Source organism: Barbus barbus, assembly GCF_936440315.1.
Source record: "Barbus barbus genome assembly, chromosome: 15".
NCBI lineage: Eukaryota > Metazoa > Chordata > Actinopteri > Cypriniformes > Cyprinidae > Barbus > Barbus barbus.
In genome coordinates, this window is record NC_136743.1 from 21,681,329 (window position 1) to 21,707,093 (window position 25,765).

General features: G+C 39.1%; 1 protein-coding gene across 1 annotated transcript; it reads left to right on the forward strand.

The window, feature by feature from the left end:
- Positions 1-7,245: 7,245 nt before the first annotated feature.
- LOC306881581 (uncharacterized protein) lies at positions 7,246-24,741 on the forward strand (the record flags this gene model as incomplete). Its single annotated transcript, XM_079435762.1, has 5 exons — positions 7,246-7,393; positions 11,479-11,547; positions 17,586-17,663; positions 23,724-23,823; positions 24,666-24,741. 5 exons carry the CDS (start codon positions 7,246-7,248, stop codon positions 24,739-24,741), a joined length of 471 nt encoding a protein of 156 aa, XP_079291888.1.
- Between the last annotated feature and the right edge of the window lie 1,024 nt (positions 24,742-25,765).

Here is a 25,765-nt window from a genome sequence, read left to right on the forward strand (position 1 = left end):
TATCATTGTTGAGAACAGTTGAGCTAGTTCACCTAAAATTGCAAATTTTGTCATCATTTATTGACGCTCATGTTGTTCCAAACCTGTATAAATTCTTTTTTATGTTGAACATAAAAGAAGATATTTTGAATAATGCTGGTAGTCAAACAGTTTATGGTCCCAATTGACTTCCATAGTATTTATTTCCCTTTCACAGTATTTTTTATTTTGGATCTTTAAAATTCTTCAACATAAGAAAAAAAGGTATGGGTTTGGAATGACATAAGGGTGAGTAAATGATGACAATTTATTTTTTATTTTTGGGTGACCTATTCCTTTCCTTTTGTGGAAACAGTAATACATGTTTTCAGGATTCTTTGATGAGTAGGAAGTTTTTTTGTAAAAACTGCATTTATTTGTAACAGTGTATAAATATATACAGAGATACAAGATCATAAAAAATCATCCTGGAATGGCAATTAAAAAAAGTATTTACAAAAATAGCCTGGATATCAGCAGACAAGCATTTGAGAAAATTTGTCATTACAAGAAGTATGACAAACAGTAGGTAGATCTCTTCAAAGCAGATTACTTCCTTTGCATGATTCAGGCTGAGGAACATGTTTCTGTGGAGGAGTCTGACTATTTGTGCAAAAACATCCAGATAGTTCAGTCGGTGATAGTGGACTCCTTCATGCAAGTCTGACTGACAAGAATAATGATTTGATGAGATTGCTGGAGAGGATGAAGATGTCTGTGGTAGAGCAGGAGGGCACAACTCCCCATCTGAACAGAATAAAAACAAGCCAGTTCACATACAGGTTCAGGAAGCTATAGAAAAACTTGTATAAATAGCAAGACGTTAGATTTGAAATTTTGTTTTTAAATCAGTATAGAGGTACATGCTACACAAACAGCATTTTGGGGGAATTGTTCATTAATCTAATCACACTAATTCAGTCTGGCTACAGTTTTATGTTAAAATTTCATATTTAAAATTTTACACTGGTTTTGGCTAAAACTGTGCATTAGTGTTTTAGTTGTTGGCCACACACTTACACTTTGAACATGTTAATGTTTCGGCCTACTGTTATATTCAGCATTGGCAAGCTTTGCTTTGCACATTACTGACACGTTGTGTGAAATAATAGACTAGTAATGTGTGACGAATCAAATTACTGCTCTGAATTATTTAACAATTATTATCTCTATTCACAGAAATACTCCAAACAAAGGCCACAATTTAGCAACATATAAAAATGATGATCACATAAACAAAACAAATCAGCCAAAATGAAAAGCTTCTGATGTTACTTACTTTACTTTTACTTTACTTTTGTCATTTAGCAGACGCTTTTGTCCAAAGCGACTTACAAATAAGAAAAAGTAACTAAAACTAAAAAGTTACAACTCTATAAATACTAACTACCCACATATTTAAGAAAATAAAGAAATTAAATAAAATTAACACATGCATATAACAACAACATTTCAATAATAAACATATCAATGAAAAAATTTAATAAAAAGCTACTACTATCCCTTGCCGGTGTCCCTGCCCGGTGGAGTCGCACGGTAGAGTCGATGGTCTTTACACTCTTTGGTCTTCACACTAAGAGGGCTTCACACGACGACTGCCGCGACCGCTGCCGCGGTATAATAACCTTTATTATACCAAACCAACAAATGATCATTTCAATTCAGCTGGACCCACTTTCCTGTTTATCAACTACAAATGGCCAAGCAAGTGCACACACTGACAAGATACACGATACAGTACGAGACCAAACGCGATTTCAGCAACTCTCATCCTAGTAAACAAAATAAGCGTTTCCTAGCAACGGCAAATGCGCTAAACACTGAGACAAGTAAATACACTTACGAGCTGATTTTAAACTTCCGCTGATAGACTGCTTCTCTTAAAGACCACTTCATTACACTGCCTTCTGCTGGCGCTTGAACCCACTTTCCTGTTTATGATGTTCATTCTTTATTTATAGCAGCTTTATATTTAGTTCTCACAAGTCGTGAAGTCGTGGCCTAATGGTTAGAGATTTGGACTCGTAATCCAAAGGTTGCAGGTTCGAGTCTCAGGCCGGTAGGGATTGTAGGTGGGGGGAGTGAATGTTCAGTGCTCTCTCCACCCTCAATACCACGACTGAGGTGCCCTTGAGCAAGGCACCGAACCCCCAACTGCATGCTCCCCGGGCGCCGCAGCATAAATGGCTGGGTGTGTGTTCACGGTGTGTGTGTGTGTTCACTGCTGTATGTGTGCACTTTGGATGGGATAAATACAGAGCACGAATTCTGAGTATGGGTCGCCATACTTGGCCGTATGTCACATCACTTTCACTTTCAAGGAATAGATACATTTCCACCTTTCAAATAAGCATTATCATGGATTTTTATTTAAGATATAATTCAGCTTTACCATCACAGGAATACATTACATTTTAACATATATTAAAATTTAAAACAGTTGTTTTAAATTGTATTAATATTTCACAGTATTACTGTTTTTATATTTTCGGTCAAATAAATGCAGCCTTGGGGAGACTTCTTTATACAGAACTGACCAAACAGCACCAAATCTTTATTCTGTCAATTTTATACATTGATCCTGATGCTGCTGTAATATCTTTATATGTACACACACACACACACACACATATATATATATATATATATAAACAGATAATTTGTTGATTTACGTATGTTTTGTCTATGGCTCTGATTTAGTTTTGCTCTCAGTGGTGAAAAAGAATTGGTTTATTGTATGTACGCCTACTTTCGATGTTTATCTCTCAGGGATGAATTAACGGCTGCTGAATTCACAAAAATACAAGCCCTATTGATGTAATTCTTTTCAGTTACATAATTGAATTTTTGTTACATAAGTTCCTCTGTATTATTTTTTCTCCAGGAAATATACATTTTCAAATTGAATTTTATGCATAAAGACACTGTACAGTATTGAAGGGCCCAGAGCACAAACAGGAAATGTGTCACTTCATTTTCCTCACCCGTTAACGTCATTTGTTACCCAACTCTGTGGTGTTAAATCCCGCTCACCCCCGGCTCCTTCTGTTGCCATGGATATGCCATCCCTATGGCAACTCGGGGCCTTTGTGGATGGTCTTAGGTCCTGATGGCAGAGGACTCATTACACATTCCCTTCCAGCTCCAAGTCAAAACGGACAAGCTCATCTGCCTGCCATAATACAGGAACCTTTGTGAAAATATGCCACAGCATGGCTTCATAAACACATTAGTGGATCTGATCATCAGTCTTAAACACATCCACATTAAAGAGAACAAATGAAGAAGATGACCTTTCCATTTCTAATATGGAAGAGATTAAAAACACTGTACTGAAGCAAACCCCTTTAATATCCCTGCTGAATTTGAATTAGCTGAATGACACAGTTGTTTACAAAGAGGAACAGCATTACTGTCTGTGCTCAAATTTTATTGTACCCTCACTTAGTAGTGACAAGTTTAAACGACAATTCATATGCATTAATAGCATTTTAATTGCACTGACAACAATAATAACAATTCTGTTGCCTTCTAGAGCTTCTTATAGCTGAACTGAAGTTGTTTTGTAATTGATGAACTTTGCAACATTGACAGTTACTGAACTGAATTCAAACAACTGTAGCAAATTAGCTCAAAAGGGCTTATTAAATACTTATGATTAATTACAAATATTTATATCAGCTGCCAGTAATAACTGTAGCAGAATTAAATTGCCATCAACTAATCTGTTCGTCTAGGGAACATTCAGTGTAAGTTCATATCAACTCTAAGAAAAGATATTTTCTTGGCCACAGAAAATACTTTCCTAAGTATGAATGCATTAGAGTATGTAAGGATCAAAATCGTAAAGGGACATTATCTACAAGCAGAATCAGAAACTCATGTAATTTGTGCACAAGAGTTTTATTAACTAAACACTAACACCAACTAGTCTAACAAACAAACATTCATACACTCATGCGTACATACAAAAGGGGAGCTAAAATGGATGAATGAAGCCAATAGAGAAACCAGAGAATGACGCTATGAAAAGAGTCAGTTACCCACCTGAGTAAAATCATCAGCGCCGTTTATAACAGGGTTTATAGCTTATACTAAACCTCTGTTTCGTTTAGTTTAATGTGCAATACTTGCATTGACTTTGTCGTTGACGAGTGTCCGGATGCAGTCTCGGATGAAATCTTGATGGTTTCAAGGTTTTGGACTTGCGATCACGTTCTTCCGGGTTGAAGAGTGATGATTTCCAAAGATGTCCTGACTCGATGGTGATTGGGAGTTTCTTACCAGGTAGAAAGTGAAAAAGAGCTAAGAAAGAGATCTGCTGAGATCCGAGGATCTTTTGGTTGAATGGAAAGTCAAGGACGTGAGGCCTGGCGCAAAAACTTAAGGGTTGCTGAGGAGCTTTATGTGTCTTTCCTAAGGGGAAATGAAGTGAGTGTTGCTCTGCCCGCATTCCTTTGAGCAATAAAACTAGTGTTATCATATTGGTTGCCATGGAACCGGGTGCCTGGAGTATGTGTATTGGGTGAGGAATCTGTGATTATTTGTCAATCTAATAACTAATTGATTTGTTAAATCTAATGAAAAATTGTGTCTGATTGGTCCAAATGCTACACAACATTGAACTAAATCTCAGCTAACAGGGAACGTTCTCAGAACTTCAGCTCTCTCTTTGGCGTTCTGGCCAAGTTATGAATTGACATTCTTCTGGGTTACGTTAATAGAATGTAGGTTCACAGGTTTCTGGTCTTTAAAAGTTTTCAAAACATTAGCACAGAAACATTATTTATACATACTGTAGTTCATGAAACGTTTTTGAAGAAGTTTCAGTTAGATATATACTGCTTTAAATGACTTTTTTCCACATCAGTCTACACTCCATACAGCATACTGACGAAGCAAATACAGAATTGTCACAACTTTGTAAATTTACAAAAAAAAAACTGAAATAAGTACATTGCATTAGTATTCATACCCTTAACTAAATATTTAGCTGAAGCACCTTTACAGTCTCAAGGCTTTTTTGTTTGATGCGACAAGCTTTGCTCATCAGAATTTGGGAATTATCTGCCATTCTTCTCTTCACCTCTTCACCTCTCAAGCTCTGTCAGGTTGGATGGGGGCAGATGCACATTTTCAGGTTTCTCCAGAAACATTTGATTGAGTTCAAGTTCATGCTGTGGCTGGGCCACTCAAGGACATTCTCAGAGCTGTCTATAAGCCACTCTTGCTGTGTGCTTAGGGTCATTGTCCTGTTGGAAGGTGAACCGTCTGCCCAGTCTGTTCTGAAGGTTCTGAATGCTCTGGACTAGGTTTTCTTTAAGGCTGTCTCAATATTTTGGTGCATTGAGCTTTTCTTCTACTCTGATGAGTCCCTTAGTCCCTGCTGCTGATAAACAGCCCCACAGCAAGAGGCTGCTACCAGCACACTTTACTTTTGGGATGGTACTCTGCAGGTGATGAGCAGAGCTGGTTTCCTTCAAACATGATGCTTATAATTGAGGTTCATCAGACCAGAGAATCTTGTTTCTCAGAGTCTGAGGGTGCTTTCTTTTGTGTGTTTTCAGGTGTCTTAACTGAAGAGAGGATTGAGTCTTGCCACACTGCTATAAAGCCCAAATCTCTTTATTAAGACGTGTGTGCCTTTCCAAATCATACCCATTCAAGTGTAGTAACATCTACAAGCAATATGTATGCTCCTGAGCTTCAACTGTCCCAGAAAAGGGTATAAATACTTATGCAATGGAATCATTTAGGCTAAGTTTTTAATTTTTTTTTAATAAATTTGCAAAGATGTTAAAAACCTGTTTTTTGCTTTACCATTATAGTGTATGGAGTGTAGATTGATGTGGAAAAAAAGTAATTTAAAGCAGTTTAACAAAAGGCAGCAACATAACAAAACATGAAAAAAATGAAGGGGTATGAATACTTTCGCAAGGCACTGTATAGAATTTATATGTTTGTATAACCTTGAAAAAAAGTTAGTTGTATTTTTTATATATATATATTCATAACTTTATGGGAATGTTAGCTAAACATTTTTAGAACACATTTTCGTTAGCTGGGTTTGAGCTGAATAATGACACTATTATCTAGAGCTGATTTACAGATGAAATTTGATATGTTCCATAAATTATGAATTTTACAACATTATAGGATTGGTTAATCTGCAAAAGGAAGTTTTTGCCCTCATGTGAAACTCTTGTTCACATAAATTCAGCATTCCAGTTGCTATTGGAATGGCTGGATTTCACCTACGAAATTTCACAGTGCACCGGTAAATGTGACTCTTTTCTTGTTTGTTAATCTGAAGCTGCTTTGAAACAATCTGCATTATATAAAATGTGACTTGATTTGACTTGACTAGTGACAGTAACTGGTTTCATAGCCCTCTGCATACTACTATACCTTGCTACAAGGTATATCTATTTTAAATGAAAAGATCTAGCTTCATTCATAAAGCATATGGCTGCACAGTGTCTGTCAATGACCTCAACCAATGTTATGCAATGCGTTTTTATTTTTATTATATCCTTTGTCCCCAGCGTTGCACACTCTGACTCTTGCGTAGGCAGCACTTGAAAACATCCTCTGCGGGAGATTGGGAACATCAGGTAATTTAGTCCTTTATGCAGATGAGTATTTTAAAATAAGCGCACAATGTTTGACACAGTGAATTAGAAAAAAAGTGAGGAAAAACATGTATTTCAGATGAACTAAATGGATGAATAAAAAGTGCTTGCCTACAATTTGCTTTGTTCATGTTTATTAGGTTACAACTAGCGGTGGAGATTAGATGTTCTGGGTCATGTTGTTACTAATACATATCACGATTATGCAAGGATGCAACAATGGATTTTTGGGATCAAACACACACCTTTGTTCAAAAGAGTTCATTTGCCTACAAATGCATGACCCTGTTGGCCATTCAGCATAAAAACTCAAGTACCATGTATCTATTAGGCCTGGCCTGGTGTTCCTACTCAAATGATTAGTCGCCTTCAATCAGACCCAATTTAGTTTGAAGGGAACAAGCATGAATCCGACAAGGTAACCAGAGCCCAGTGTTTAAAGATGTATGAAGAGCCTTGAGGAGAAAGTAGAGTCTCTGTTAACCCATCTCACTAACAGTGAAACTTTCATATAGCGATCTGCCTTCGTGAGTGCTTGGCGTGTATGCGGGTTTTGAACGGGCACGTGTGGATCAGCCAGAGTTCTACCTGCTGAATGAACGCGGTCAGTATTGGGGAGTACCATGGACTGCGGGTGGGCTCGGCCCTGCTCAGCATTGTAGCAGGGTGTATCATTATTGGTGTGTCAAAGGACTGTGATGCAGATGCTGTGGGGGGCATCTTCCTCGGGGCAGGGGGGCTTGGTAAGTAGCATTTCACTCCGTCTGATAGGCTAAAACTACCAGAGATATCTAAAGAGAGACATCTGCAGCAATATTTAGAGTAGTGGTGGCCTGATACAGGTCTTCCAATGGTTGATTCTATCATTGAATACTGTACATTCTTACCTTTTATGTAGTGCAATAGTCTTTAATTCACAGTACATTCAGTCAATAAAATACAAACCATAAATCTGTTCATTAAAGGGATAGTTCTAAAACTTCTAAAAACATTTATTCTCCTCGATGCCATTCCAAACCTGTACAACTTACCTTCTTCTGTGGAATGTAAAAGAAGATGTTTACCATATTGTCCAAGTTGCTCTTTTCCATACAATGGGAGTGAATGGTGTAGATTTTTTGTGAATAATGGCTTAAATTTGAATAAAGCTACTGTAAGACTCAAAATATAACACTGGAGTTGTCTGGAGCTCCAAAAAGGACAAAAAGCACATTAAAAGCACTTTTTAGAGCTTGACAACTCCTAGTCCCCATCCACTTGTATGGTATGGCAAGGAGCAGCTTGGATGTTTTGCTAAACTTCAAAGGTTTGGAATGACTTGAGGTTGTGTGAAAAACAGAATTGCCATTTTAGGTAAACTATTCATTGAATTTCCTGTATGAATCTGCAGGGCTTTACAGGTTTTGCTCTGCTGCTTCACTGACTATTCCACAGTGCATGTCTCTTTTGCATATCATGCATTTTTAACACTACATCTAATCTCTGCTCCATATCAGCACACTTCCATTTCACACCATTATCCTTTGCCTTTTCCAACAATGAACCCATATAAAGAGGGATGTTGGAAATGATTACATGTTTTCTATATGATATAGAGGTATACTGAAGTATCCCCCAGCAGTCATTCACTGTTGAGGTTCGTCAAAAAAGGGCCATCCATCATTTGATCCAAGTCTGTAATCCAAGCCACCTGCTTACAATGGTGGGTATTTAATCTACACAGGACCCTGTCACAATAGAGCTGCACAAGACACAAGTAGCCTTTGATCTATTGTTTACTGCTGGAGAAAGTCAGCATTACCTGTATAGGTCCTTGCATAATGTCAGATGATCAGGCTGATTGACAGCTCAGAGTAGTTGCCATATTTAGTGGGATGCAAATGAAACTGAGGCTTTGAGGCAGTGTTATTTTGATCACTCACACCTTATTTTAAGGTCCAACTCTCGCTATTAGCAAACCTTTAAGTGTGACTTTTGCCTCAAACTTCTAATTTGCTGCTTATTGATATTTAGTAGGTAGTTGTTAAATTTAGATATTGGTTAGGATTATTATGAATGTAGAATATGCTCATGCAGAATATGTGCTTTAAACAGCCAATATGTTAATAATAGGCATGCTAATAAGGAACTTGTTAATAGTGAGAATTGGTCCCTATACCTACTAAAGTGTTACCTTTTTTATATTAGTATTATTTATATATTTTTTACATCATTTATATTTATAGTTATAATTATGTATATACTAGTATTTAGTAATATAAAATATTATTTAAAACATTTTATTTTCAGTTTTCATAATTTTTTTCCACAAATGTTTGTAAATGCAGACTGCATGGCTAGGTGCTTGTTTTTAAACACCTGTGGCAATTAGTCTGATTGAATTCAGGTGTAATGATTAAGAGGTGTGTCCCAATATAGTGTATATTGAGTATTCAGTTACTAACTATTCAATTCTTGTTTACTGAACTGATGTGTAAAATCAATACCACACTCGCAATCATACTGTAGGATTGACTATTCAAACATCGCATAGCAACTGCCTTTATAACAGTACAAACACAGCCTCACCTTCATTTGCGTCAAATTAAATATTTTCTCTACCCAGACTGAAGTCCACTTCTTGATATTGTCTAATCGAGATATCGCTGTCATGGATGCACACATGAGCTAGGACGTCTTTACTGGTGCATGAACAAGTCTCCTGCCAAACAGGGCAGATTGATTGTAGTGCCACAATCTAAAGCATCAACCACCATATTGGATTTATAAGTCAGGGGTTAGTTAGGAAAGAAAGAATGAAGGAGATTAGAGGACAAAAATTACAAAAAGGAGCTAGAAAGGGAAAATTGTAGGAGGGAGGATACACAAGCAAGACACGTGGAGAAGGAGCCCTCAGCATGCTGCAATCATGCCTTCCTGTGGCCTCTCATAACAGAAATTGGCCAAAACACAAAGCCAGCAGAGGTGCCTCATCCGTTTCAAACAGGAATTGATTCACAGCTTGAATAGTAGGTGCATAATCAAAATCCAGCACAGCCCCTGCAGTCTACGGCTGTCTCATCAGCAGCCTCAAACCTCTGAAAACACAAGGAGACAGACAGGAGAAAAAGAGCTCAGCTGCACACCTTCATTAGCCACAAGGATATTTTGGGAAGGCATGTCAAATTAGAGTGGATGGCCTAAGGGATAGTTCACAGAAAAATGACAATTCTGTTATCATTTATGCATCCTCGTGATTCTAAACCCAAGACTTTGGTTAATCCAAAAAAAGAAAATAAAGGTTAAAATAGTGTCATAAACGAATCCATATGAACTGAGTGATTTAATTTAAGTCTTATGTACACCGTATAAATACAATTTTTTTAAGCTCGAATGGTTTGAAGCAATCGGTTTCTCAAATGAAATAAGTTACATGGTATGAGAATGAGAGAATGAGCTTTATTGGCCAGGTATGTTTACGCATACGAGGAATTTGTTATAGTGACAGAAGCTCCACAGTGCAACAGAAAGACAGCAACAGGACAGGACACAGATAATAAAATAATAATATACAAATATACAAATAGGCAATGTACAAAATAGCAAAAACACAATATATAAGTATTATAATGGTAACAAACTGTAAAAAAAAAAAGGACAGCTGTAAATTATCAGTACAATGCTGGCAACCACAGCTGCCAGTATTTTACTGTTTTGGGTTCTGCTAATGTTCTGCCGAGGCAGAAACGCGATTTCTACAGAGGGTGACCCCCCCGGAACGCGATCTGTATGGAAGGGAACACCTTCCGAGCACCTTCCTTCCAAACACCTCTCAGGTTTCATTAAAATATCTTAAAGGGATAGTTCACCCAAGAATGAAAATTCTGTCATTAATTTTTCACCCTCATGTCGTTCTAAACTAATTGGACCTTATTTAATTTTCAGAACACAAATTAAGATATTTTTGATGAAATCCTAGAGCTTTCTGACCCTGCATAGACAACAACACAACTGAAACATTCAAGACCCAGAAAGGTATAAGGACATTGTTAAAACATTCCAACCGTAATGTTATGAAGCAATGATTTCATCTCTTCCGGGTCAGTCTCTGTCACCATTCATAAGAGTACCATGCCATATGCGCACAAAAAGTTTTCTCGTAGCTTCATGACATTACAGTTGAACCACTGATGTCACCTGATGTCACATGGACTATTTTAATGATATCCTTATTATGTTTTTGGGCCATAAAATGTTTCAGTTGCATTGCTGTCTACGCAGGGTCAGAAAGCTCTCAGATTTAATCCAAAATATCTAAATTTGTGTTCTGAAGATGTACGAAGGTGGTTTGGAAGGACATGAGGGTGAGAAATTAATGACAAAATTTTAATTTTGGGTGAACTATCCCTTTAACTAAAGTCTTAAGGGAATTATCTCTTTATTAGGTCTTTGTAAACTTTGCATGAAACATTAGCAGAACCAAAAGCAAGCCTTTTTGTGTCAATTCACTGCTCACAAGTGCTCCGTTTCTTTCTGCTTTCTTAATAATGCTTAAATTGCTGTTCATCAATTTTCTGTGTAATGCAATATGCATGGGGCCTGTCTTTAGTGTGCAGCTCTAGTTCAGGGAGCCATTTAGCAGAGAGAAATGCAATAATAATCGAGCCGAGTATTTCTTTACTCTACAAAGACCAACTGGAAGATTTCATACAGGTTAGTGTTGGTTTGCATGTCCACGCTGTCTGATCTGGTTAAGCCTGGTGGGAACATGGAGGCCTTGTCAGCAGGACATGAAGGTCGTTGACAACACTGAGTGAGTGATTCAGTCAACATCTGTTGTGCTCTGCAGGTCTGCTTATTTCAGTCTACCCGTTCATAAGAGCATGGTTCAACTTCCATCACATACTGCCCAATATAGGTGAGACCACATATTATATTTTATAGTGTCCATAACATTTTGAAGTGCATGTCAAGGTTGTGAAAAATTCAGAATTTAAGAATTAAATTTAAAAAACATAAATTATATATACCGTATACACTACTTTTCACAGGTTCAGGGTTGGTAAGGCTGTATTTATTTGATTAAAAATACAGTAAAACAGTAATATCGAGAAATGTTATTACAATTTAAGTTTAGTGTTTTCTATTTCATTTTATTTCTTCATCACATGGTCTTTCAGAAATCTTTCAAATGTTGAAAAGAATTGTGCTGCAATAATTTTGTTTAAACTATGATACTTTTCAGGATTCTTTGATGAAAAGAAAGTTCATCAACTTGATGACATCAAGTTGATTTGAAATAGAAATATTTTGTAACAATGACATTTCATGTGACTTTTGATCAATTTAACGCATTCTTGCTGAATAAAAATAATAATTACAAGAATATTACTGACCCAAGATTTTTAACAATAATATAATGTAATATAAAAACGTAATGTAATTACGTTATATAACGTGTATAATGTAAAAACATATATAACGTAATGCATTATAATGTAATGTAATATAATGTAATTTGTAAAGATTTGTAAGCTTTTTAAACTAACATTTCCTTTTTTAACTATTATTGTCACAGATCGACCAGGCTCTCACTCCAACCAATCACAGCGAGCACCATCACCCGAGTTCTAATGAGCACACCTGCACTTCATCATCACCTCATCAAGTCACTCCATATAACCACACACCTCACAACAGTCAAACGTCCGGTCTCGTTCTTGCGAAGTGGACTCCTGAATGTTATCTCAAAGACCTACCTGTTACTTATCTGCCTATGAACTTACCTCTTGTGTTTTCTCCGAGTGTTGTGTCCATCCATGTCCTGGATCCCCGTCTGTCCTCTCTGGAGCTTCACGACGAAGCGTTGAGGTGTGTGGTTCCCGAACATCCACGAGCTCCTGTCAACAAACAACCCGGTTCAGTAAGATTCCAATCTCATCGTCCATCAACTCGGCATCAGATACTCACCGCCACATTCACCTGCCTTTGCTCATCTGCCTAATAAACTTTACCTGTTTTATATATCTCAAGTGTGACATCTGCTTCTGTAACAGAAGACCGGACCTACACCATAGGCTGAGATGAACAACCCGGACCCGTTTCAGGAGCTCGTGGATCACCTCCGACGAGTTCTTGTCCCAGCATCACCGCCAGCACCTCCGTTCACCCCAGTCACCGGAACCACGGCTTCTTCTCCGCCAATGATCTACAGTCCCATGGCCAGACCAGCGCCCTTCTCTGGTGTGGCGGGGGAGTGCAACGGGTTCCTTCTACAATGCTCACTCAATATCGACATGTAACCGCATCTGTACCCGACTGAGAAATCTAAAATCGCCTTTATAGTATCACTTCTCACCGGCAAGGCTTTGCAGCGGGCGGAATCGATTTTCTCCCAGTCAGGACCTGTAACACAATCCTATCAGAGTTTCATCGCCCACTTTCGAGAAGTGTTCGGGCATGTAGTTGGGGATCCATCCATTGGCGAGCGGCTCTATCTCCGCCAGGGTACCGACTCGATACATGAATATACCCTGCAGTTTAGGACCCTGGCGGCAGCTAGTGGATAAAACGAGAGAGCTCTACTCACCACTTTTTGTCAAGGTCTAGAGCCAAGATTGCGGTTGCAATTTGCTAACCTGGATGACTCCTGTGGATTAGAGAAATTCATTCAACAATCCTACCATGTTTCCATCCGCATGCAATCCTGTTTCACCAACCAACCATCCTTAGCCCGTTGTCCTCCTCCCTATCGCCACCCAGAGGCTAGCCTCCCTCCAGAACCCTACCAAGAACCCATGGAAACTGATCGTACTCCCCTTACTTATCGCGAGTGGCAGAGGCGACTGCTAGCGGGGCTTTGCCTGTACTGTGGAAAGGAGGGGCATGTTAGATCGACATGCCCCGTTCGCCCACCACAGCTCTTGGTGAGTTTATCTCCAGAAGCCTCTGCCGCCAACTCAAACTCCCGACCATCGCTAACCGAACCACCTACCAAATTCACTCGTTAACCAGGAAACCCATTGGACGTACCATCGTCTGATATAGTGCAGGTCCGGTTTATATAAGGTTTGGACAACTGCATGAAGAGGACATCACTCTATTGGTTCTGGAGGGAGCGCATGTCGTCCTTGGGCGCCCCTGGTTTGTGCAGCATGAACCTCACATTTATTGGCGCACCGGGGAGGTCCTGAAGTGGGGCACCCAATGTTTTCCTGGTTGCTTCCTGAGAATCCCGCAACCACTCAACCCAGTTATTTCCAAGATCCCAGTGAATTCTACCTCCGTTGAAAGTCCAATCGAGAAACAATCTGTTGACATACCAACCTGTTGTGCCCCCTTCAGTGACGTATTCAGCCTGAAGAAGGCCTCCAAACTACCTCCTCATCGGCCATGGGACTGTGCGATCGATCTTTTGCCAGGTGAGTCAGTGCCCAAGCGTAAGATTTACCCTCTCTCACTTCCGGAGCAGAAGGCCATGGAGGAGTATATCGACGAGGCTTTAAAGCAAGGTTACATCCGTCCGTCTACCTCCCCTGCTGCTTTGAGCTTTTTATTCGTGGCCAAGAAGGACGGAGGCTTGCGGCCTTGCATAGACTACCGGGCTTTAAACAAGATCACTGTGAAATTCCGATATCCCCTCCTCTCGTCCCAGCAACCCTGGAACATCTTCGTGGTGCCACCATCTTCACGAAGCTAGACCTCCGCAGCACGTACAACCTCATCCGGATACTCGAGGGGGATGAGTGGAAGACAGCCTTCGTTACACCAACCGGTCACTATGAATATCTGGTAATGCCGTATGGCCTTGTCAATGCCCCCTCCGTATTCCAGGATTTCATGCACGAGGTGCTCCGGGAGTATCTCCACAGGTTTGTCCTTATCTATATAGATGATATCCTCATCTACTCCCGGAGCCTGGCTGAACATCGCCACCACGTTGCGGAGGTCTTACAGCAACTCAGGAAGTTTCATTCATTCCTCAAGGCCGAGAAATGCTCATTCCACCAACCCTCCGGCACTTCCTGGGTTACATAATCGACAGTGGTGGCATCCGAATGGATGAGGGGGAGGTGGAGGCCATCCGAACCTGGCCGGTACCCTCCACTATTAAAGAGCTCTAGAGATTTTTAGGTTTTGCCAATTTTTATAGAAGATTCATCCAGGATTACAGCACCATTACCAGTCCCCTCACCAACCTGCTCCGGAAAAGGCCCAAGTCTCTGTCCTGGACTCCAGCTGCCACGGAGGCCTTCGAGAGGCTAAAGGAAACCTTTACCCATGCTCCTATCCTTGTGCACCCAGATCCCCAGAAGCCCTTCATTGTGGAAGTTGACTCCTCTACTTCTGATGTAGGAGCCGTACTGTCTCAGCATCAGGGGACCCCGACAAAGCTCCATCCATGTGTCTTCTTCTCCAAGAAGTTCAGCCTGGCGGAGAAGAATTATGACATCGGCAATCGGGAGCTCCTGGCGATCAAGCTTGCCCTTGAGGAATGGAGGCATTGGCTAGAAGGTGCTCAACACCCATTTACAGTACTAACAGACCACAAGAATCTGCAATACCTGAAAGAGGCCAAACGACTCAACCCTCGCCAAGCACGTTGGGCCCTCTTCTTTACCCGTTTCAATTTTACAATTTCATACCGTCCTGGATCCCGTAATGTCAAAGCTGACACCCTGTCCCGCATTCACGCTTCTGATGAAATCGACGAAGTTCCAGACACTATCTTCCCAGAAAAGATCTTCACCTGCCCCATCCAGTGGAACTCTGAACCAGCCACACCTGCCAATGCCTCCACCGCCACTCCGGCGGGCTGTCCTCCTGGTAAGCAGTATGTTCCCAGACTCCAACGCACTTCCATAATCTGCTCAGTTCACGATTCTCTGGGCACTGGCCACCCAGGGACCAACAGTACCCTCTCGCTATTGAAAGATCGACACTGGTGGCCCAGCATGACCAGGGACATGAAAAGGTTCGTCCAGGGATGCGCGGAGTGTGCCATGTCCAAAAGCCGACGCCATTTACCAGCAGGCAAACTCCTCCCGCTGCCCGTTCCCAATCGTCCATGGTCACATCTGGGAGTGGATTTTATCAGTAGTTGTGGATCGATTCTCCAAGTCCTGTCGACTGATTCCCCTAAAGGGTCTGCCCACCACCATGGTAACTGCGGAACTCCTTTTCAATCGTGTTCAGGTATTTTGGCATTCCCAAAGACATTGTGTCGGATAGAGGTCCACAGTTTATCTCTAGAGTCTGGAAAGGCTTTTTTAAATTCCTAGATGTGACCGTGAGTCTGTCGTCCGGCTATCATCCCCAGACCAACGAGAGGAAGAGGAAGACAGAGGAAGATCCAGGTGATTAGCCGCTTCCTGCGAATCTTCTGCCACAGCTATCAGGACTCCTGGAACCAGTTAATTGGCTGGGCCGAGTACGCCCAGAACTCGTTGCGACAAGCTGCTACTGGACTCACTCCCTTCCAGTGCGTGCAACGGCTACCAGCCACCACTATTCCCTTGGTCAGGGGAACCCTCGGAAGTGCCTGCGGTGGACTACTGTTTCCGGGAGAGCGAGAGAGTCTGGGACGATGCTCACCATCAGCTCCAGCGAGCAGTGCGCAGGCGCAAGATGACAGCGGACCTTCGCAGGTCCGAAGCCCCGCGATACCTGTCAACGAGGGACATCAAGCTGCGCCTGCCCTGCAAGAAGCTGAGTCCCAGATATGTTGGTCCCTTCACCATAGTCAAACAAATCAACCCAGTCACCTTTCAGTTGCAGCTTCCCCCACATTATCGAATTAATTCTACCTTTCACGTATCACTCCTGAAGCCTTACCATTCTCCTGTTTCTCCCTCCACAGAGACTGGTCCGAGTGAGGAACCCCCTCTCCCGTTAATCCTGGAAGACGGAGCGATTTACAAGGTGAAGGAAATCTTGGACTCCCGGCGCCGTGTTGGCCGCTTGGAGTACCTGGTGGACTGGGAAGATTATGGGCCAGAGGAGAGATCATGGGTCCCCAGAGATGACATCTTGGACCCAGCTTTACTGGAGGAGTTCCATACTACCCATCCTGACCATCCAGCTCCCAGAGGAAGGGTAGGCCTCCACGACGTCAGGGCTTTCGGCCCTCTGGAGCGGGCCGTGGAGAGGGGGGTAATGTCACAGATCTCACTCCAGCCAATCACAGCGAGCACCATCACCCGAGTTCTAATGAGCACACCTGCACTTCATCATCACCTCATCAAATCACTCCATATAACCACACACCTCACAACAGTCAAACGTTCGGTCTCGTTCTTGCGAAGTGGACTCCTGAATGTTATCTCAAAGACCTACCTGTTACTTACCTGCCTATGAACTTACCTCTTGTGTTTCCTCCGAGTGTTGTGTTCATCCGTGTCCTGGATCCCCGTCTGTCCTCTCTGGATCTTCACGACTCAGCGTCGAGGTGTGTGGTTCCCGAACATCCACGAGCTCCTGTCAAGAAACAACCCGGTTCAGTAAGATTCCAATCTCATCGTCCATCAACTCGGCATCAGATACTCACCGCCACATTCACCTGCCTTTGCTCATCTGCCTAATAAACTTTACCTTTTTTATATATCTCAAGTGTGACGTCTGCTTCTGTAACAATTATTATTATTATTATACTCATAGCAATTACATGCATTTCCTTGAGTTTCAGTTCATTTTAATTGTACCTCCTTATAAATTCAAATGCATCATGTTTGCTACCTTAATCCAATTCAAATTCAGGAATTTAAAAATATTTCTCAATTAAATTCTAAATGGCACACATCCCTGGTTCCTATCAATTATATTTAAAAGCTGTATAACATTTCACTAAAGAGGCTCCCGGATCTCGATTATGTTGTGTAACATGAGATTTGTTTGCTTTTGTGACGAGAAACCATGTTGCACCACTCAGGCTGATATGACAACTTCTAATTTTCTCAGGCAATTTCAGAGTGCACCCGATGGCTACAAATTCAAATCCAGCCCCTGAACAGCCTGCAGCTACACTCACACGAGAGGGTAAGTGGCTGTCTCACATGGATATGCACACACAAACCCGTTCACACACACACACACACACACACACACACGTTTACTTAGCTATCTAAATGGGGACATCCCATAGGCGTAATGGTTTTTAGACTGTACAAAATGTATGCGCTATTGTCCTACACCTACCTTACACCTAAATTTAGCCCTCACAGGAGACTTTCTGCATATTTACAATTTAAAAAAAACTTTGCTTAGTTTGTTTTTAAACCCGTTTTACAAATGAGGACGTCCCCAAAGGGAGGTTTTTGGAGATTTTGTCAGGTTTACCTCACTTTCGGGTACAAAAAAAAGAAAAAATAGGCACACACACACACACACACACACACACACACCTCTGCTTCCAGTCTGACAATTGAAGACTGATTTCCTATGACACCATTTCAGAGTGACTATATTCTCCAGGTCAATGTAGAGTCGTCCACTGCTTCTCATTTACACTCTCTCTGCCTGCTAGATCTGAGGCAGGAGGCTGCGACAAAGTCCCAAGCTGTGGTCTAAGCTAAAATAGAGCCTTTCTATTAGGTCATTTCATGGGAAATAGCATTATGGATTTAATGGGTAATAATTAAAACTCTATTTCCAATAAATACTCATTTGTACATACTTACTAATTGCTTACAACCCGAATTTCCGAAAATGTTGGGATGTTTTTTAAATTTGAATAAAAGCCAATATTTTATTCACAATAGAACATAGAGAACATAACAAATGTTTAAAGGGAGAAATTTTACACTTTCATCCACTAAATGAGCTCATTTCAAATTTGATGCCTGCTACAGGTCTAAGCATTTGGCACGGGGGCAACAAAGGGCTGAAAATGCAAGAGATTTTGAAAAGATTCACCTGGGAGAACATCTAGCAACTAATTAAGTTAATTGACATCAGGTCTATAACACGATTAGCTATAAAAAGTAAAGACGGGCAGAGGCTCTCCAATCTGTGAAAGAGTGCGTAAAAAGATTGTGGAATACTACTTGCAAATCTCATCATCTACAGTGTATAACATCATCAAAAGATTCAAAGAAACTGGAGAAATCTCTGCGCGTAAGGGACAAGGCCGAAGACCTTGGATGCCTGTGGTCTTCGGGCCATCAGACGACACTGCATCACTCATCGGCATGATTCTGTCATTGACATTACTAAATGGGCCCAGGAATACTTCCAGAAACCACTGTCAGTAAACACAATCTGCCATGCCATCTGCAGATGCCAACTAAAGCTCTATCATGCAAAAAGGAAGCCATATGCTACCATGGTCCAGAAGCGCCGTTGTGTCCTGTGTGCCAAGGCTCATTTAAACTGTACTGTTTCAAAGTGGAAAATTGTTCTATGGTCAGACGAGTCCAACTTTGACATTCTTGTTGGAAATCAGGGTCCTCCGTGCTAAAGAGGAGGGAGACCTTCCAGCGTGTTATCAGCATTTAGTTTATTTCAAAAGCCAGCATCTCTGATGGTATGGGGGTGCATAAGTGTATACGGTATGGGCAGTTTGCCTGTTTTGGAAGGCACTATGAATACTGAAAGATATATAAAGGTTTTAGAGCAACAAATGCTCCCCTCCAGATGATATCTATTTCAGGGAAGGCCTTATGTATTTCAGCAGGACAATGCAAAACCCCATATGGCAGCAATTACAACAGCATGGCTTCGTAGTAGAAGAGTCCGGGTGCTGAATTGGCCTGCCTGCTGTCCAGATCTTTCACCTATAGAGAACATTTGGCGCATCATTAAACAAAACAAATACGTCAAAGACGACCACGAACTCTTCAGCAGCTGGAAAGCTATATCAGTCAAGAATGGGACCAAATTCCAACACCAAAGATGTTATTTGCTACTCTATGGTAAACATGCCCCCGTCCCAACTATTTTGAGACCTGTAGTAGGCATCAAATTTGAAATGAGCTCATTATGTGCATAAAATTTTTAAATTTCTCAGTTTAAAAATTTGTTATGTTATCTATGTTCTATTGTGAATAAGATATTGGCTCGTGTGATTTTAAATTATTTTAGTTTTCATTTTATTCAAATTTTAAAAATGTCCCAACATTTCCAGAATTCGGTTTGTAGTTTGATAATTGCTCCAACTCTTGTTGAACTTAAAAACTGTAATTTTGAGTCTCTAATGGAAACACAGCCATAAAATATAATGCACTAAATGCAGTGTTCCTGTAAATGTACTGTTCCCCACTTCATCCATGATAGTTTCAATATATTGTGCCTGATCTTCCACTCATCCCTCTCAATGAACATTAATGATGTTCTAGCAAGTAACTACTTCAGAGCAGCTTCCTGTACTATGCCAGTCCAGCTTCTTGTTCTATCAGTCTGTACATGAGTCACCTGCATGAGGCCCACAACACAGGTCAGGTTATTAAAATCATAAAATAAACACAATCAAATTCGCCCTGCAACTTTACTGGAATTACCTGATTTATCTGCCTTTTTAAATAAATTGTCACTTTTATCTTAATTTTAGTCTTAGAATTATTATTATTATTAATAATAATAACACTATTTGGCTAAAACTACAAAAAAAAAAAAAAAAGAAACTTCTTGACCCCTCTCAACATCTGTTTGTTTCCAGGGTTCCCACAGTCTTGAAAAACCTTGCATTTATGAATTACTATAATTTTAAAAGTGTGATTTTTTGACCTGGAAATAATCTTAAAATGCCTTGGTCAATTTCATAAATACAAAATTAAATACAAAAAAAAAAAAAAAACTTATGTTGAACATAAAAGAAGATATTTTGAAGAATGCTGGTAATCAAACAGTTGATGGTCCTCAATGACCTCCATAGTATTTCTATTCTTAAGTCAATGGGGACCAACAACAGTTTGGTTTTCCAAAATTCTTAAAAAAAAACGTATTTTGTGTTCAACATAAGAAAGAAAGTTTAATAGTTTGCAATAGTGGGGCAGTCGTGGCCTAATGGATAGTGTGTGTGTGTGTGTGTGTGTGTGTGTTCGTTCACTTCTCACTGCTGTGTGTGTGCACTTGGATGGGTTAAAAGCAGAGCACAAATTCCGAGTATGGGTCACCATACTTGGTCACACGTTGTATGACATTGCTAAAAAGAACATTATTTTGTGTATTTGGTTGTGTTTATGCGGTTTAAAGAGGACCTATTATGTAAAAATCACTTTTATAAGGTGTTTGAACACAGTTGTGTGGCTGCAGTGTGTCTAAACAACCAGCCTATAATGTTAAAAATCCACCAACTCATTTTATTATAAAACCAATAAATCATAAACAGTCTCTCCAAATGAGCTGTTTCAGATTCTCCCTCTGTTCACGTCACAGAGGGGAAAAAGTCCCACCCATTTGTGCCCATTTGTGTCTTTGCTCTATTAGCATAAACACAGCCCTGAGTGAGAAGATGCGGTCCGCCATTACTGGAGTTATATATGCCATGTCAGCGCCAAAGAGGCTTTCCAAGTGTTATGTTTTGGGATGCACTAATGAACAAAGGAGTCGCCATAATCTCCCCCCATCTGAGCCAAGGACACTGTGGTTAAATTTAATTTTCGAAGGAAATATCCTGGAAAAAATCGGTAACGTCCCCTAAATGTTTAGGAATTAATACCAATGCTTCATGCGTGAACGTCAGCGGCAAAGTAAGTATCACGCGTTTGTTTTTCAAATTGCCTTTCTGTAAGGCTTATTGCTAAAGCTATCATTGTCTCTGTGTGTTTTCTTTTCACTGATGCTGCCTTCAAGTGCTAGCAGAATGATCTTGTTAAAAATGAATGTACTAGTTAAAAGTTGAAATATGATGAAAGCAATGTGAGTCGATCGCTTGAAGTTGTCGAGCTCATGATCAGAAGTGGAACTTATAAAGTTTGTGATAGCATGAGACCATCAATGTTGTTATTTTTATCCCGCTGTGCTACCCGTCTGTATAATTCATAAACGCAAATGTATTATGCACAGTATAATCAGATGACTGACTTTGAAACCGAGTAGTTTTCTGTAAAGATAACAGGCTTGTATTAATAGTGGAATGTTTATTTGCAAAGGCTAGCACTGCTAATACTGGAGCTGGAGCTCTTGAAGCTCCGTCCTCTCCTCCGTGAGCACCAGCTCACTTACATTTAAAGCAACATACTCAAATTCGCTTTGTCTCATACCCTAAAAGTGGCAATTTTAACAAGCTATAAAAATTTATCTGTGGGGTATATTGAGCTAAAACTTCACGTAGAAGGAATTAGTTAATGAGCAATATGATTTAAGAGTACTTTGCAACAGTTTAGTCTGATACCTGACATGGGCACTTTTAGTTGGAATGACTGCAGTCATGAGATGGGCTACCAGGAAACCATATTTAGTTAATCAGAAAGCTCACTCTCTGCCCTGCTGTGGAAATGACATTGACACGTATCAATCCCTGCTGATGGCATTGTCAGCCAAGCAGCCCAGTGCCCCTCACACAGCTACTGTGTGTCCCTGCTGCCTCCTCCCTGGCCATTTCCTGCTTCAGTTCGCACATCTGTTTCTGCCCCATACATAATGCACAGTCGTTATGAGATCTGTGTTCGGATGAGTAGATTGATAATCTAAAGAAAAAACTCTAATTTGATAGAATGGCTCATTTCCTGCAATTGATTTTCTTGGGTTTTTTCAGAGAAGATACATTTATGTTACCAGACTGTCAGGCTTTATATGAGTCCAAGGTATTCTTTGAAATGGCACGCATGTGGCTTTGCAGTGAAAGGCTATAAAAAGCATGATTATGCACTAAATTTTCACTGCCTGCATTATGCCCTAAGAGCACACAGCAGTCATGCACTGAATCATGTAAACAGACAACAGGGACGCGTTGAGCGAATGAACAGCAGTCTCATAATTTGGTCTCTGTCTGTTTTTATGGCCTTTTCTCAGGCATGTGATCAGCTAAGAACAAAAGAAGAAGAAAAACCAGTTTGTTCCCTCATTCAATATAACTATGCAATAATAATGATGATGATAATAATAATAATATTAATAATAATAATGTATTCATATATTAAATTGATACAATTAAACAAATCAATAAGGAATGATATTACTATTGTATTTTCAAATAAAAATAGTTTTTAATATTATTATAATTATTCAAAATAATATTTAATTGATTTTTTACATTCAATTATTAAAATTTAACAATCAATAATATATATATATATATATATATATATATATATATATATATATATATATATTACCATTGCAGTAATTTATTATACCGTTGTTCTGTAAAATATAAAAAGACTATTTAAAAATTATATTCAAATAATATTTTATTCTATTGTTTTTAAATTAAATTAAGAAATATTGCAATACTAAAAAATATATAATTCATTACTATTACAATATGTATTTTACTATTGCATTGTAAAATAAAATGGTATTTAATAATAATAATTTTCCAAAATAACATTGTATTGTATCATTTTTAAATTAGTAAACTTATTAAATTAAGAAAAATAGCAATATTTTATTTTACTATCAAATTAAAAGACTATTTAATAACAATAATAATAATAATACTTTTAAAAATAAAAAAACTTATTTGACAGAATAACATACAATTACAATACTTATTAATACTAAAGTATTTTTTTTAAATTAGTAAAATTTTACAATTCAGAAATATTTTATTTTACTACTGTATTGTAAAATTAAAAGACTATTTAATAATAATAATAATAATTATTTTATTCAACAGAATAACGGTACAATTACAATACTTAATACTAATATTTACTAATATTTATGGCTGGATTAATTTCTTTTTGAGCTATATACGTTCATCTATTTAAACTACTAAATACTTTTATTAAACTAAACTTTTATTTTGGCAGAAAAATAGCTGGGAAACCTTAACGCTTCTCTTTTGTTGACAACACATTATGTGTCTCTGATTACAAATTCCGGAAGGCGACTGGCATGGATTTACAAAAGTTAGATTGATTATACTTACAAAAATACTGAAATCTGTATAAATACAGACAAATTGCATTCCTGCTTTCATTGTCTCATTCTTAGGAACTCAAAGCCAGCTAAATGTAGAACCTTCGAAAAGCCGAATGGGGACATTTGTGGAGACAGCAGCTCCTACAGCAGCCGAGGGCTTACAGGATGATGGGTGAGACATGCGTCCACAGTCTAAATATATTACAAAAAAACACTGATGTTAAACAACAGCACAAAAAAGATTGAAAAAGCAAAATGTTAAGGAACAAATTCATCTCTACAGATTTTGACCTGCGTAAATCATTTTGTCATTCACATATTTATAACTTTACATTAACAGTGAGGTATACCAGACACAAATTATATACTCCCCTCATTACATTTGCGACACAATGAATTTCCTTTCTCAATATGGCAGTCTCTCTCTCTAGGGCCTGAGAGTAATTTGATTCTTCTAGCAGGCAGCGGTGCCAAACAGCCCACGTCTTTGTGGCTCACTAGAGGAACGGAGTGATTGGGATTTCCGCTTGCTTTTAGAGAGGCTTTTTGCTCCCCTATTGGGCTCACATTACAGGCTATGCCAGGAGCCAATCACTTCCAGGACATTATTTTGATTGACCATCTCTGTGGCATTTTACACTATAAGAACCACTACAGAGTAGCAAGATTGTCCATTTTCTGCCATCTTTCACCTGCATGAGTTGGTGTCAGAGTTTAATGTGCATTTTACTATCTGGCTATAGATTTGAGAAGCCTTTTCTGCTTTTTCTTTCTTTTCTTGCTCTTTTAAAAAATGGAAAAGAAAGATGTCGACCGTTCCCCATTATGAGCTTATTGGTCTCCAACCAACAAAGAAGTTGCTGTGGAAGTGGTTGTCATGGTGACTTACACCACTGTCTTCACTCATAATGTCATTTATGTTGCATGAGGACCTGACTTGGCACCGCTTATTCAATTTAGAGAAATAAGCATACACACTTATGCGTGTATAAATGAGCGTATTTTTTCTTCTAGCCCTTCTGCAGATGTTCCAGATATCTTGGGCAGGCGGAAGTTTAAGTCACCATCTTCTGATCAAGACACTTCATGATGGCTGGATCCAACAGAGTCTCATTAAAGAACAAACAGTATTTATTTCACAATAAGCAAGGCTGATCTCTGCTTACAGCTCATTATGGTATCCTATCTGATTTCACTCGCTCAAACAAGGTGTCTGCTCTAATACTGAAATAATGTTTAATGAAAGCAATGAGCAAGATGAAAATCCTACTGAAGAACAATGAAATCAGCAGCAACCATGTGCTTAAAAGGAGTGTTCACCCAAGAAATGAAAACTGTGTCATCATGTACTCAATCTCATGTCATTCCAAAGCTTTATGACTTTCTGCCTTCTGTGGAAAATAAAAGAAGTTCTGTCGTGACAACTCTCGGAGGGTTTAGCATGGTATTATGTATATGTTAATGGGCCTAATTTAAAATACAACTAATACAAATCAACTTAAGACAGAGTTCACATGTGATTCATGAAACATTAGTATTCCGCCAATCCCATTTTTTTTAATAGCAAAAAATGGCATTAATTTATATGTATATTAAATACCAGTAAATATAACTAAACATTTACAAACATTATAAACACTATAGCCTATTTAGTTATCCGTAATCCACAAAAAATCCTTTAAATTTAACGGTATTAGAAAACAAGAATGAAAAATTAGTAGCTATAAAATTTTATATTAAACTATAATGTGAAAACCCAAATTAGGCTATTGTGGCATTCATTGTAAACAGAATAAAAACGTCAAGCTAAAATTAATTTATTAAAGTTAAACTAAACGGCATTGGGCTCACAAGCCTCTCTTATTCGACATCCAAATGTTTCCATTTTAAAATAAAATAAAGATGCAGTAAAATGCATTTAGAATGTGACAAAAACGAAAGTGGCCTATTTGTCGCACAGTTTTTTTTCTTTTGTTAATCTGTTAATTATTTAATAGATATAGTTTTGAGTAGCTGTATTTATTTTGTTAGGTTCACAGAAGCGCAGGGTGATGTGATGTTGTGTGAATCTTCATGATCAGAATGAATCAGAATCAGAATCAGAATGAGCTTTA